The sequence below is a fragment of the Macrotis lagotis genome, chromosome 3 (assembly GCF_037893015.1).
Source record: "Macrotis lagotis isolate mMagLag1 chromosome 3, bilby.v1.9.chrom.fasta, whole genome shotgun sequence".
Taxonomy (NCBI): Eukaryota; Metazoa; Chordata; class Mammalia; order Peramelemorphia; family Peramelidae; genus Macrotis; species Macrotis lagotis.
In genome coordinates, this window is record NC_133660.1 from 229,416,106 (window position 1) to 229,430,348 (window position 14,243).

The 14,243-nt window shown below is 38.1% G+C and overlaps 1 protein-coding gene across 1 annotated transcript in view; it reads left to right on the plus strand.

Moving 5' to 3' along the window:
- SLC49A3 (solute carrier family 49 member 3) overlaps positions 1–14,243 on the plus strand; it is a 52,686-nt gene that overhangs the window by 35,277 nt on the left and 3,166 nt on the right. Inside the window, exons 7-9 of the mRNA XM_074230111.1 lie at positions 2,042–2,194; positions 13,011–13,168; positions 13,909–14,021. Of these exons, the coding sequence (XP_074086212.1) occupies positions 2,042–2,194; positions 13,011–13,168; positions 13,909–14,021 (424 nt within the window). The remainder of the gene's footprint in view (positions 1–2,041; positions 2,195–13,010; positions 13,169–13,908; positions 14,022–14,243) is intronic.

Sequence of the window (14,243 nt, forward strand, 5' to 3'; positions counted from 1 at the left end):
GCATTGCCAATTTACATAAAGCAAGAACTGTTTGTACATATTTCATTCTTCCCTATGACTCGTTCGCTATCAGGAGGTGGCTGCCATATTTCATCTGTAGTCATCAATAGACTGTCATTATCCATTCCAAATTGTTTGTCTTCACAATATTATTGTCATTGTATGTAAATTATTGTCCTGGTTCTTTTTTTTAAAAAATTTGAATATTTTATTTATTTAGTTTTCCAATTACATGCAACAGTAGCTTTTACTGATTAATATTTTTTGCAAGGTTTTGAGTTTTACAAATTTTCTCCTTCATCAGTTTTTTTTTTTAGGATTTTGTTTTTGCAAAGCAATGGGGTTAAGTGGCTTGCCCAAGGCCACACAGCTAGGTAATTATTAAGTGTCTGAGGCTGGATTTGAACTCAGGTACTCCTGACTCCAGGGCTTGTGCTCTATCCACTGTGACACCTAGCCACCCCTCTTTCATCAGTTCTTAAAACACAATAGTATCCTACCATATTCATGTACCATCACTGATTCAACCATTCCCAAACTGATGGACAATCTATTGCATTCCACTTCTTGACTATCTCAGAAAGAGCCACTGAAAATATTTTTGCACCCCCTTATAAGAGTTTGCTTTGCTTAATTTTAATCCCTTGTTTAACTTAAACTCCTATTTTCACCTTTTCCCTTCTATAAGGAAATTATTGTACCCAAGTGTGTATCTGTATATTTTCCCTCGTTTGGCCAGTTCCAGTGATAGGGAAGTTCAGATGCTCTCTCCATTCCTTTCTTTGTTTATATAGTCTACTGTATCCTCAGAAGGATAATTTCCCCTGATTTTAATGGGAGCTTTCTCTGGACTCAGTATCAGCGGGGTCTCTAGGATCAATAGTGTCTTTGGGAATCTTTGGGAAGAAAGTCTGGTAATTGAGGGAGATCCCTTGAGGGTCCATATTTCTGGGTACCAATTGGTACTTCCTTGACACCTGCTGTTTGCTTTTGTTTCCTTCTCCTTCTTGGTCATGAAGCCTAAGGGTGTCTACCAGGCAGGTATCTGGTCTCTCATGTATGTTGTTGCCATGTGCAGGGGTTTAGAGGGAACTGAACAGTTCAGTTGGGTCTGGTGGGGGGGAACCTGTGACTGAGATTCAGTAGTTTTGGGTTCAAGTCACTAACTTTGTAACCTTGAGCTAGTCATTTAATTCAGTTTTTGAAAAATAGCTACTGAGTACCCAATGTGGGAAAAAAACTTGGTCTTTCCAGACCTCAGTTTTCTTCATTTCAGTGATGGTGAGGATGAGCCATGATCATCACAGAATGAATTGCTCCAGTGGAAAGAGATGACTTTGTCCAGGCTTCACTATTTACAGATGTTCTGTCCAGTTCCTAGTACTGTTAAGAGGAGGTGAGATGGTGATGGTGATGATAATCAAGACCAGTGATTTACTCTTAGTCATTAACAGAATGCCTTACATATAGGACATACTTACCAAGTATTTATTGGACTGAGTAGCAATGGCAAAGATGAATGGCATGATGATGGTGGGAGTGTGATGGAGGGATGCTCTGAGTGACAGAAAATTATACAGCAATGATTGTTTTTCTGATTATCCTCTTAAAGTCTTCTTAAATAGGGAGGCTAAGTGGCACAGTGGATAGAGCACTGGCCCTAGAGTCAGGAATACCTGAGTTCAAATCTGACCTCAGACACTTAATAATTACCTAGCTGTGTGGTCTTGGGCAAGCCACTTAACCCCATTGCCTTGCAAAAAAAAAGTCTTCTTAAATGTATCAGAAAAATCTGACTAATAATCACAAAGGGCCTCAACTAGGAGAGGTTTGATCAATGTTTGTTGAATTGAATTGCCTTCATAGAAGTGATGACCTGTAGCTCTCCATTGATAGACATGTTGATGTATCCTAGGGACAAAAACCAGAGACCTTCCTGCCATGTTTCACTTGACTTTGACACATCCCATATTGATGGCAAGATAACTGGTAATAGTTTGCTCATGACTTCTAATAACTGCTTGACCTTTTTCTTTTTTAGGAATTTTCTGGCCTCTGTGGTGCCCTCTTCATTGTGTTTGGCATTGCTGGTGCTTTTGTTCTTGGTCTCTATGTGGACAGGACCAAACAGTTCACTGAAGCCACCAAAGTTGGTTTTTGTCTGACTACATTAGCTTCCATCGCTTTTGCCCTGGTAAGTATCTATCCTAAATGTTTTGCATGATTTCACATGTATAATGGGTACCATATTATTTGTTTTCTCAGTGGTTGGGGGAGGGGTTCGAGGGAGGGAGAGAATTTGGAACTAAAAATAAAAAAAGAATGTAAGTGTCTACCCTAGGCCAGTGGGGAAAGAGGCATCTTTGGCATCTTGCTAATGGAGACAAGCCCTTGGGTATAGTTTTCTTTTTTACCTCTAGTCCATTGGAGAGGTCACAGACCTGGGAAGGAGCCTTCTCAAACTCATGACCAGAATAAGAGAGGGAGCGTGCACAGGACAGGGTCTGAGGATATATTTGCGCTTTATTCAGGAAGGGACTTGAGAGACTAGGCCAGAGAGAGGAGTCAGTGGCCCCAGATGAAGTGATAATATTCCTCAGGTCCAGGTTAGTAAGGCACACCAACAGAAATGGTGAAATGATGGTGCTAAAGGTAGGGGAGAGAAGGTTCTAGGATATGGACAATGTGGATAAAGGGATAAGACTATATTATTTGTTGTTCCATTGTTTCAGTCATGTTTGACTCCTCATGACCCCATTATGGGGTTTTCTTGGCAAAGAAATTGGAAAGGTTTTCTATTTCCTTTTGCAACTTATTTTACAAATGAGGAAATTGGGGCAAACAGGGTTAAGTGATTTGCTCAGGTTCACACGGTGAGTGTCTGAAATTAGATTTGAACTCAAGATTCTTGACTCCAAGCCCAGTTCTTTGTGCATCATGGTGCCACCTAATGGCTCTATGTAGAACATTCATAATTCATCTTCACAACAGCTCAATAAATTGATAAGGGCATGGATGATCACAGAATAATGCAATCCCCTCCCATTCTCTTTCTTTCCCTTTCCTTCCCTCAAACTCAAAAAGATTCTCAAAAAGATCTCAAAAGTTCTTGGTTCAACCTCTATCTGATTAAATGTCCCCTTTGCTATTCCTGATATGGGATAATAAATGATCATGGGCAAGTCATTTAAAGCCTCAGATTTAAGTTTAAATTCCCCAATCTGTAAAATGGGGAAAGGAAATAGATTTGTTAAGTGCCTACTATTTATTTTTTCCTTTTTTGAAAGATTTTATTAATTTTGAATTTTACAATTTTTCCCCTAATCTTGCTTCCCTCACCCTATCCCCCTCCCCACAGAAGGCAGTCTGTTAGTCTTTACATTGTTTCCATGTTATACATTGATCTAAATTGAATGTATTGAGAGAGAAATCATATCCTTAAGAAAAAAATAAAATATAAGAGACAGCAAGATTACATAATAAGATAATTTTTTTAAAATTAAAGGTAATATAGTCTTTGGTTTTTGTTCAAACTCCACAATTCTTTCTCTGGATACAGATGGTATTCTCCATCACAGATACCCCAAAACTGTACCTGATGGTTACACTGATGGAATGAGCGAGTCCATTAAGATTGATCATCACCCCTATGTTGCTGTTAGGGTGTACAGTGTTCTTCTGGTTCTGCTCATCTTGCTCAGCATCAGTTCATGCAAATCCTTCCAGAAGTGCTTACTATTTATTAACGACCTTCTGTTAAATGCTAGATCCTATGTGAAGCACTTTTCAATAGCATCTCATTTTATCCTCACAACTACCCTGGGAAGCAGGTGCTTTTATTATCTCCATTTTACAGTTGAGGAAACTGAGGCATACAGAAATTAAATGACTTGTCCAAGGTTATACAGTTAATAAGTAACCAATGTCATATTTGAACTCGGGTCTTCCTGACTCCGGGTTCAGTGCTCTAGCTACTATGCCAACTAGCTCCTGTTTTACCTTTATTACAGGTCTATTGGAAGAATCAAATAAGATGATCAATTTTCCTGATATTCTCTAGATATAAATATCATCTATTATTATTATTATTATTATTATTATTATTATTATTATTATTATTATTATTATATAGGGGACTTGCCATCTCCCAAGATAGACTTTTGAATTGCTGTAATTTTTAGGAAATTCTACCTAAGTCTACATTTCCATGATTGATTGAGAATTTTGAGCTCTAATTTTTCAAGTGGTGATTAATAATCTGAGTTTCTTCTTTTAGAAATTACTTGTGTAATTTGGTTATTTGTCCACTGACAGGCATGGAAGTACTTGGAGAAAAGTAGGGGAATATTTGATTAATAAGCTGCTAAATTCTGCTTTCTTGAGTCAATATGTCAGATTTCCCTCAGAAATATTTAAAAAGAAGGACTTTTCTTTCTTTAAAAATTGATTTTCTTGGTACTTTATAAAAAAATTGAATTTACTTTCCAACAGACTCTCCCCTTCTCCAGCAACAGAGATAGACAGTTAAGCAAAACAAAGGACAAATTGACACAACATTTCTTGAGAAATTTGTCTGGGCCTGCCAGTGACTAATCTTTCTCATCTTCTTCTTCTCTTCTCAGTCCTTTGTTATTCATCTTTTTCACTGTGGTGTAGACACTGCTTTCTCTAAGGTTAGATCAGAGGCTTCCTAAACACTAAATACACTGATCACTAATTTGTCCTCGTCCTTCTTGACCTCTCCTAGCATTTGAAATGATTAATTATCTCCCTCTCTTAAAATGTTCTCTCCTTCCTTGGTTCTCTGGGTTCCCCTGCTTGCAAGGTCATTTCCCACTCCCACCCCCACTTGACCTCTCTCTTTTGCTTTTTAGAAATTTCTTCCTTATCTGTTTTTTTTCCTTTCTTTCTTTCCTTTTTTTTTTTTTGGATTCTTTTATTTTTATCCAATTGGGACAATTTTGTTTGGGCAACTGGGTGGTACAGTGGATAGAGTTCTTGGTCTGGAGTCAGGAAAATTTATCCTGAGTTCAAATTATGACTTCAGACACTTTCTACCTGTTTGACAGTGGGCAAGTGACTTAGTCCTGTTTGCCTGTTTCCTGAACTGGAAAAGGAAATGGCAAATCACTCAAGTATCTTTGTCAAGAAAATCCAAATGGAGTCACAAAGAGTCAGATACAACTGAAAAATATCATCACATTTTGCTTCCAGAATAAAGTCCTTTCATTTGTTCAGTAACCTTTTACATCTCCTTTCCAATGAGATTAATACACCATTCCTTTCTTTACTTTTTAATAACTTTAAAAATATTTAATAATTTATCAATTTGGAATTTATTCTTGTAAAGGGCAAGTCAGTCAATAAACACTTATATTATGCTATGTTATACTGTACAATAATACACAACACATTATATCAGTACTGTGCTAAATTTTAGTTTTCATATTTTCAAATATGAAAAAAGTTCTACCCCTCAAGGAGTTTAAAATCTAATGGGGTAGGGAAGACAGTACTCAAAAGGATGCTGAAAAGGTACGGGGAATTTAATTATCTATTTTTTATCATATCGATATCTAGTTATTATTGAATCTGGTTCCTTTTTCCAGTGTTTTGTAATGTTGAATTTATTAAGCATTGATCTTTTTTTATATACTTTGTTCTACTTCTGGATTTTCTATTTAGTTTCATTGATTGTTTTTCTCTTTTTCATATTCAGTGTCTGATAGTTGTCTTTATTATCATTTTATAGTCTATTTTGAAATCTGCTTGTACAAGTTCCCCTCTTCCTCAATTTTTCATGCCTTTGCTTTTATATTCCTGTAACTTTATTTTTCTACATAAATTTTATTATCATTTTATCTATTTCTATAGAGCAGTACATTGGTATTATGATTAGTATTGCACTGAATCTACTTTATGAGTTGAAAGAATAATCATAGATGTCATCATGTGGATTGCAAGGAGTCTCAGAACATGGTAGGGAGGGCTTCCTCCTTGAGGTCCAGAGTTCTCAAGATATTGGCTAAACATTCCACATGAGCATCCGTTTTCTGTCTCTCTTTTTCCCTCTTTGTCTGTCTGTCTGTCTCTGTCTCTCTGTCTTTCTGTCTCTGTCTCTGTCTGTCTCTCTGTCTTTTTCTTAAGGTATAGTAAAAATATCCAAGGTCTGTGTGAGAAAGAATCTTGCCAAACCAGAGTAGGGTAGTATTCACTTCTTTGGGAATATTCCAAGGTCAGTTCCAAAGGTTGACCTTGAAGTATGACTTTTTTCCACATGAAGTATGACTTTTTTTCCACATGAGTTCTTTGACCTTTGTTGTTTTCAACTACAATGCTTAGATTTACTGGAATTCTGATTTGGGGAACAAGCCTTTGTTCCCACAGCTTTGCTAAATGCTTTGCTGCAACTCCTTTGGACATTCTGTTTCTTGAAGGAAAACCTTGAGACCACAGTTGATGCTTCTTGGCAAGTGATATCTTTCTTTCTTCTAGCAGCTTCAAGGACTTTTTCTTTGTTGTTTTAAAGTTTGAAGATGAACAGACTGGGCTGGTTGAATTTAATTTTTTTTTTGTAGATTTTTTTGTTTGCAGATTTGTTGCTTTAGGAGAAAAAATAGTTCTGGGAAATATACTTGTGTAAGTTCCTGGAAGCTTTATTCTTTTATATCTTTCCAGGACCTTCAAATCCATCACTTCCCAATCTTCTTCCAACTAGATGCTTTTCTGAGCTTGTTTTGTCTTTCTAGTTCTTAATTTGTCATCTATTACACTAAACTTATTTTTTAGAGTCCAGATTTTCTAGACTCTTCTCCATTTTGCTGAATTTTGTCATCTCTTTTTGAGCTTTTGGTGGGCTGCATTTACTTCTTTTAATACCTCTCTGGGTTTTTATTTGCTGACTTTAGCACTTCTTTTAATTCCTTAAGTGTGTCTATCATCCCTTTGGTCAGTGCTTAATCAGTGTTTGGCAAAAAATAAACATTATAAAATTATTATTGGTTGCTTGATTGCATTTCTTAGGATTATTGTTACTGTTGTTCAGCCCTTTCACTTAGGTTCAATTCTTTGTGACCCCATTTGGGGTTTTTTTGGGCAGAGATCCTGCAGCAGTTTGCCATTTCCTTCTCATTTTACAGATGAGGAAACTGAGGCAAACAGGGATAAGTGACTTGTTCAGGGTCACACAGCCACAAAGTGTCTGGGGCTGAATTTGAACTCTAGAGGATGAGTCTTCCCAACTTTAGGTCTGGCACTCTATCCACTGTACCATCTAACTACATTATGTTTTATACTATTTTTTCTTTGAGGCAGTAGGATTTAAGTGATTTGCCTAGGTTTACACAGCTAGTAAGTATCTGAGGCTGGAGTTGAACTAACCCAGGTCCACTGCATCACATGGCTGCCCCTGTTTTATGCTATTTCTGCAATTTCCATTTGCTTTTCTCCTGTTTCTTTTCATAAACTTCATAATATGTTTTATTGTATCAGAACCATCCTTCAAATTTCTCATTGACCCTTTGGTTAGTTTTAATATACATCCTAACCATTTTCTTTTATTTTGCAATTTTCATTTTTATATTTAAAGGGAATTGCAAGGCTGCAGGTTCCCCTGTGACCTTTGATTTACATCTTCCTGAAAGGACATCCCTTATTATACTGAGATGAAATCTGCCTTTCTTAAACTGGTACCTTCCCCCCCATCCCCACTCCTTTTGGAAAACCCTAATCCCTCTTGTATATTAGAGAATATAAAATACTTGAAAAATTATTATACTACTATGAAATTTTCTCACCAGGCTAAACCACAGGCTCTACTTCCTTAACTTATCCTCCTTTGGTACCCAATAATGTGTTCTTACCATCATCTACATGTATTCAACTTCATTAGTTAAATGTTTTGCTGAGAATTCGGCACAGTGATCCAGGTTAGGTTGGTTAGAGGTGGGTGACCAGCAGGGCTATAGATAGCATAGATAGGATGTTTCCCTTTTTTTGGTATCTCCTGCATCAACATCTAGCACAATGTTTAATAAATATTTGTCAGTTTGTCACTTATTTGACTATTATTACTCCCTTCACTCTGGATAGTATCCTTCTAATAATAGAACCTGTATTTAGACTCTACAAATAGACATGGACCACTGGGGCATACTATGGACATATTGAGCATCTTTTCATTAAAACCTCTGGTTTGGTAATTTCTGAATTATTGTTTAACCATGCTTCCCTCATCATGTTATTTATGCCATTGATTTTTTTTTTAGCTTTTTGCAAGGCAAATGGGGTTAAGTGGCTTGCCCAAGGCCACACAGCTAGGTAATTATTAAGTGTCTGAGACCGGATTTGAACCCAGGTACTCCTGACTCCAGGGCTGGTGCTTTATCCACTACAGCACCTAGCTGCCCCTAGAATTATATTCTTAAGAACCACCTATTTCTTTTCTTTTTTTAATCTAAATTGTACTTGTTAAATTTTTTCAATTAATAGTGTAGTTATTTTCTCTCTCTACCTGTCTCTAAATTGGGGGAGGTGGGTATGGAAGAGAAAGGAAAGAGAAAAACAAACATGCATAGTCAAATAAAACAAATATCTATATTGTCTACATCCAAAAATATGTTTCATTCTGCATATTGAGTCTGTCACTTCTCCATCAAGAGATGGGGGCAGCATGCTTCATTATCAATTCCCTTGGAGTAATAATTAAGCAATCTCTTAATGATCAAAGTTCATATGTCTTTCAAAATTGTTTGTCTTTAGGGGCGGCCAGGTGGTGCAATGGATAGAGCACCAGCCCTGGAGTCAGGAGGACCTGAGTTCAAATCCGGCCTCAGACACTTAATAATTACCTAGCTGTGTGGCCTTGGGCAAGCCATTTAACCCTATTACCTTGCAAAAAACTTTTAAAAAATTGTCTTTAAAATGCTGTTTTATTGTTAAACTCTCCTTTCTTTGCTCACTTTACCCTGTATCCTTTCCTCCAAGTCTTTCCTGGTTTCTCTGAATCCCTCCCTTTATTTGTTTTTTTATCAATTCTTATGCCATAATTTTATTCCATCACATTCACATGCCACATTTGTTCAGCCATTCCTCAAATGAGGAAATCCACTTAGTTTTTTTTGCTTTAATAAAAGAATAAAAATTTTTCTACACAAGTTCCCGTTTGTGCATATTTGACATCTAGAATCTTAAGCCAGGAGAGCCTACACACATTCTTAATTCTTTGTATTCTACTCTCCTAAAAGTTAGGGAGCACATCGAGCTAGTGGCCCTTAGCATATATTACAAATGCTTAGGTTTCTGACCAATCAGGAGGTTAACTTTTTTGGGCAATTCTAGTGTAGAACAACCATTCACCTTGTTGCTTCCTTTCATTTTTCAAAAATGAAATTGTCAGCAAGTCAGGAAGCTAACTTGGATTAGCAGTATTGCAGGAAATTTGATGAACTGCTGCAAGCCAGATTGTGAAGGACCTAAATGCCAGGGCTTGTAGGGGTTTGTATTTTATCCTATAGGGAATAAGGAGCCACTGAAAGTTTTGGAGAAGGGAATGATATTCAAACCTGCATCTTATATTCTTATGAAGGCAACTTAGGAATCATTCCAAGAGTTGTTAAGAACAACTTACCATTTTCTGTGAGGTTTACCTTGACCCATTGTTGACAAGAAGTCTAGGTTCTCTTTCTCTCTAAATTAAAAATGTTTTTTGATGCCCTTTTTTTCCCTTTTATTTTCTAAAGTTGGGGACTTTAGGTGGGCACAGTGTTAGACTTAGAGTCACAAAGACCTGAGTTGAAATCAGCCTCAGACACTAATATCTATGTGACCTTGGGCAAGTCAGTTAAACCCTGTCTGCCTCAGTTTCCTCATCTCTAAAAATGATAATAATGATAGCATCCACCTCCCAGATTGTCAACAGGGTAAAATAAAGTAACATTTATGGACTTTGTAAACCTTGAAATGAGACATAAATGCTAGCTATTTTTAAAATTAACAATTCATAATGATTTTCGATGGAATAACCTCTCCTACATCAATAGAACTTTCCCTTGTAACAAAGAAATATAGTTAAGTACAACGAATCAATGTACTGGTCGTGACTGACAATGTATGCCTCATACTACCCTTTGTCCTACCCCCCCCCCCCAAAAGTATTTTATTTTTTCCAATTACTTGGAGAGAGAGTTTTCAACATTCATTTTTGTAAAATTTTCTTTCTTCTTCCCTCCCTCCTCCCCTTGACAGCAAGCTGATATAGGCTATACATATACAATAAAGTTAAACATATTGCCTTATTAGTAACATTGTGAGAGAAGAAGCAGAACAAAAAGAAAAAATATGAAAAAGAAAAAACAAAACAAATTAAAAAAGTGAAAATAATAGATCTACATTCAGACTCCACAGTTCTTTCTCTGATTCCACAACCTATGTTGTTGTTTGTCCTTTTTACTTGAAGAGGACCATTGATATCATAATGATGGAGTAAAACTGCGATCTGATACAGGCTCAGAAAGCCTTATCACAGGTCAGGCACAAATAGTCCATTTTAACATTTGGGATTTAGATGTCTTTAGATTTGAGCATCTCACAATACCTTTATGCTACTGGTCCTGTGCTAGTGTCTCCCATATTTCATAATCAATACCAGAGAGACCTTGAGAATGTCCTTATATTACTTCTTCTGATCTCTGTTTTTTTAAAAAATTTTTAAAATTTATTTAAGACAATAGGGTTAAGAGTGACTTGCTCAAAGTCACACAACTAGGCAATTCTTAAGTCTCTGAGGCTACATTTGAACTCAGGTCCTCCTGACTCCAGGGCTGGAGCTCTATCCACTGTGCCACCTAGCTGCCCCTTCTGATCTCTTTGTGAGCACTTGCCTTGTGAAAGTTCTTCATAACGTAGTCTTGTAGGTAAATGTCTATTTGGCATTTGAACAACATGACCAGCCTGTTTGTGGTAGAGTTTAAATTCTTCTACAGAATTGCCCCACTGCAGTTCTCTGCAGTAGAATTTACAGAGCTGTTTGACAGTTCAACTTGAGAAAGGACCTCAGTATCTAGAACTTATCATGCCACATGATCTTCAGAAGGTCTGGATACATTGGTCAACCTGACAAAAGCTTTTGATACTGTCAGTTGGGAGGGTTGTGGGAGATCATGGCAAAATTTGATTACCTGGAGAAGTTATCAGTATTGTATGCCATTTCATGATGGCTTGTCCAGTTCTAATTAAAGGACTATGCTTTCATTCTTCCCTGGTTATCATCGAATGAAACAGGGCAATGTGTTTGCCTCCAGGCTTTTCAGCAAGATGTTTTTTTGCAATGTTGTCAGATGATTTCATTGAGGACAAAAACATATCAAGGTCAGCTACCACACTGATGGTAAACTAACTTGAAAAGGCTTCAAGCCAAAACTAAAGTAGAAGAAGAGTTGGTGTGTGGCTTTGTTCACAGATAGTTGTGCATTTAATGCAGCTTCTGAGGCTGAGATGCAACCAAGTATGGATTGATTCTCTTCCACTTGTGCTAATTTTGGCCTGACAATCAACATCAAGCAAACAAAGGTTTTCCATAAGCCAGCACCATATCATTTGTATGTGGAATCATCAGCTGATGAAAAAATTTTGAATGCTGTGAATAAATTCACTTCACTTGGCAGTATATTCTCCAGGGATATATTCATAGATGATGAGATTAATGCATACATTGCCAGACCTAGCTTAGCATGTGGAAGATTGCAAAGGAAAGAGTGGGATAAAAGAGTAATAGACTGCCTACCAGCCTGAAGGTCTCCAGAGCCATTGTTCTGACCTCATTGTTGTATGCCTATGAAGCCTGGAGATTATACTAGCACCATGCTAGAAAATTGAACCACCTTTCTAATGAGAGATAGAAAGCCTCCCTTCTTTCAGTCCTCTAAAGTCATAATTGGTTGTAGTCTAGGTTGGAGACCTGAAGTCTTTCAGTGGTGCTTTCCTTCATTTTTTTTATGGTTATTTTTAAAAATAGATTTTTCTGGTTCTATTTACTTTGTTCTATATAAGTTCTACAGGGATTCCAAAATTTCTCTGAATTCTTCATATTCTCATGTGCACAGTTTGTTTAGCTATTTCCCAACTAGTTAATCCACAATAGACATATAAAAGTTTTGCTGTGTTTTTGTGTACCTTTTCCTCACTTTTTTTTGTTCTGAGGAAGTTGATTCTCTATCCCCATTTCTCCACCCTCTTTTCCCTACCATTGTAGCAGTGGGAATGGGAAAGAGCACTGATAGGTACTTTGGGTCTGGAGATAACAAGAGCTGCATTCTCAAATTCAAACAAGTCCAAGGGATAGATTCCAGTTCAATAAAAGGGACTGGTGTACATGTTGCCTTTTAGTATGAGTAGGTGTGGAGAGCTGGGCTATAACTTGTTCAGTATTTCTGAATAGTAAATAGAACCACATGTGATATCTGAGAATTGTGGACTCTACAGTAAATGATATTCAGCTACAAAGAGGCTGAAACTATTTAATTAAATAGGAATGGAGTCCAAGTTTGACTGCTAAAGGAAGCAGCCCTTAGAAACATGGATACAATAATCCACTTTGGGGGAAGCCATAAATCTTGCATTTGACCAGTTGTACTGTTATAAAAGTCTTAGTGAAACTTAGCATTGGCGATGTTCAGCAACATGTATAAAACCTTCTCCACTGATCCTGGGCCCCTGCATCCAAAGATACACGTGACTATGAATCATGACTGGATTCCAAGATCAGATTCTTGTCTTGGGATTAAAGGTCAGTCTGTAGCCAGGCTCAGAGGCCAATCTGTGGTTGATGTTGGGGGATCTTTCTGTGGAGCTGACCTTTTTCTCTTTACTAAATCTTGAATCATCCCCTGTTGATAAGGACTTTTGCCCTTGTCTTGGTTCAGCCCTTCATTATAGCCATAGACCTAGCTATATATGAGGGGAACTGCAGGGGTGGGACAGCATTCCTAATGATTGTTCTTTCTCTCCTCCAGGTGTCTCAGATCCAGGGCCAGATGGTGTGGATAGCTGTGGTCTGCTCTCTGTTTGGATTCTTTGGTTTTTCCATTTGCCCAATTTGTTTTGAGTTAGCTGTTGAATGTTCCTATCCAGTGGGAGAAGGTACCTCCACGGGTTTGATCTTTGTGATAGGGTGAGTACTGCCCTGGTCTTCTGTTAATCCTCTATAGGAACAACTTTCCAAGTGTTCCAAACCTATTCTTGTCTGACCATCTGCACATTCTGTCTTCTGCCAACCCTGTGTGATCCTCCTTAGAGCCTCACATCCCCTGCTAAGGCTATATGAGCACTACACAACTTCCCAGGTGTCTCCTGTCCTCTCTGCCAAATCTGTTTGGCCTCTCCTATTGCCTTCCAATTTTCTTGGCAACTCTGGGTGATTACCCCTACAACCAATATCCTATTCCTGTCTTCCTTCTGCCAAATGCTGTATAGTCAACCCTACATCCTCCCCACTTCCCAGACTATAAGGAATCCCTCTTCCTCTCCTGTGTAGCCAACCCTATACTCTTTTCATGTGCCTCACCTCTGCCTACTCTTCCTCTCCTGTTCCTTTTCTCCCATCCCTGTCTTTCCCTCTCTGACACACTTCAGACCCACATATTTCATACTTCTCTGGACTTCTCTGATTTCCCCCCCCATCAGAGGGACAATGGGACACCCCCCCCCCCGAGCAGAGTTAGCTTAGAAACTCCCTGAGAGAAAGAGCAGCTGTGCCTAAGGGCCATGTTGGTCCTAGAGAGGGTGAGCTTAGTCATGTATCATGATGCCTGGGGAATTGTGTGATCTGTGTGTGGGAAACTGCCTTTAGACTTGAGACTGGGGAGGCCAGGAATGACAAAGACTCTGACTCTGAATTTATCTGTGTTGCAGACAAATTGAAGGTGTGATCATCATGGTCCTTTTACAAGCCTTAACAGTAAAGCTCAGTGGCTCTGGCCCCTCCACGTGCCAGCTCCAGGCTGATGACACTCTGGACTGGACAAGTGAGTAAATAACCTCTCCCTATGGACCAAAGCCTGGGAGCTCAGGCCACTACAGGCCACTGGGGTGGACTAGATTTAATAAGTCTCTAGACATTTACTGATTTCCTCTTTTCCCTTTCCTGCCTGCTCCACGCCACACTATATTAGATTCAATTCTCCTATGGAGAAGGTATTCTGTTAGGCCTTAGGGATATAGCAATCAAATGATATAGTCCCTGCCTT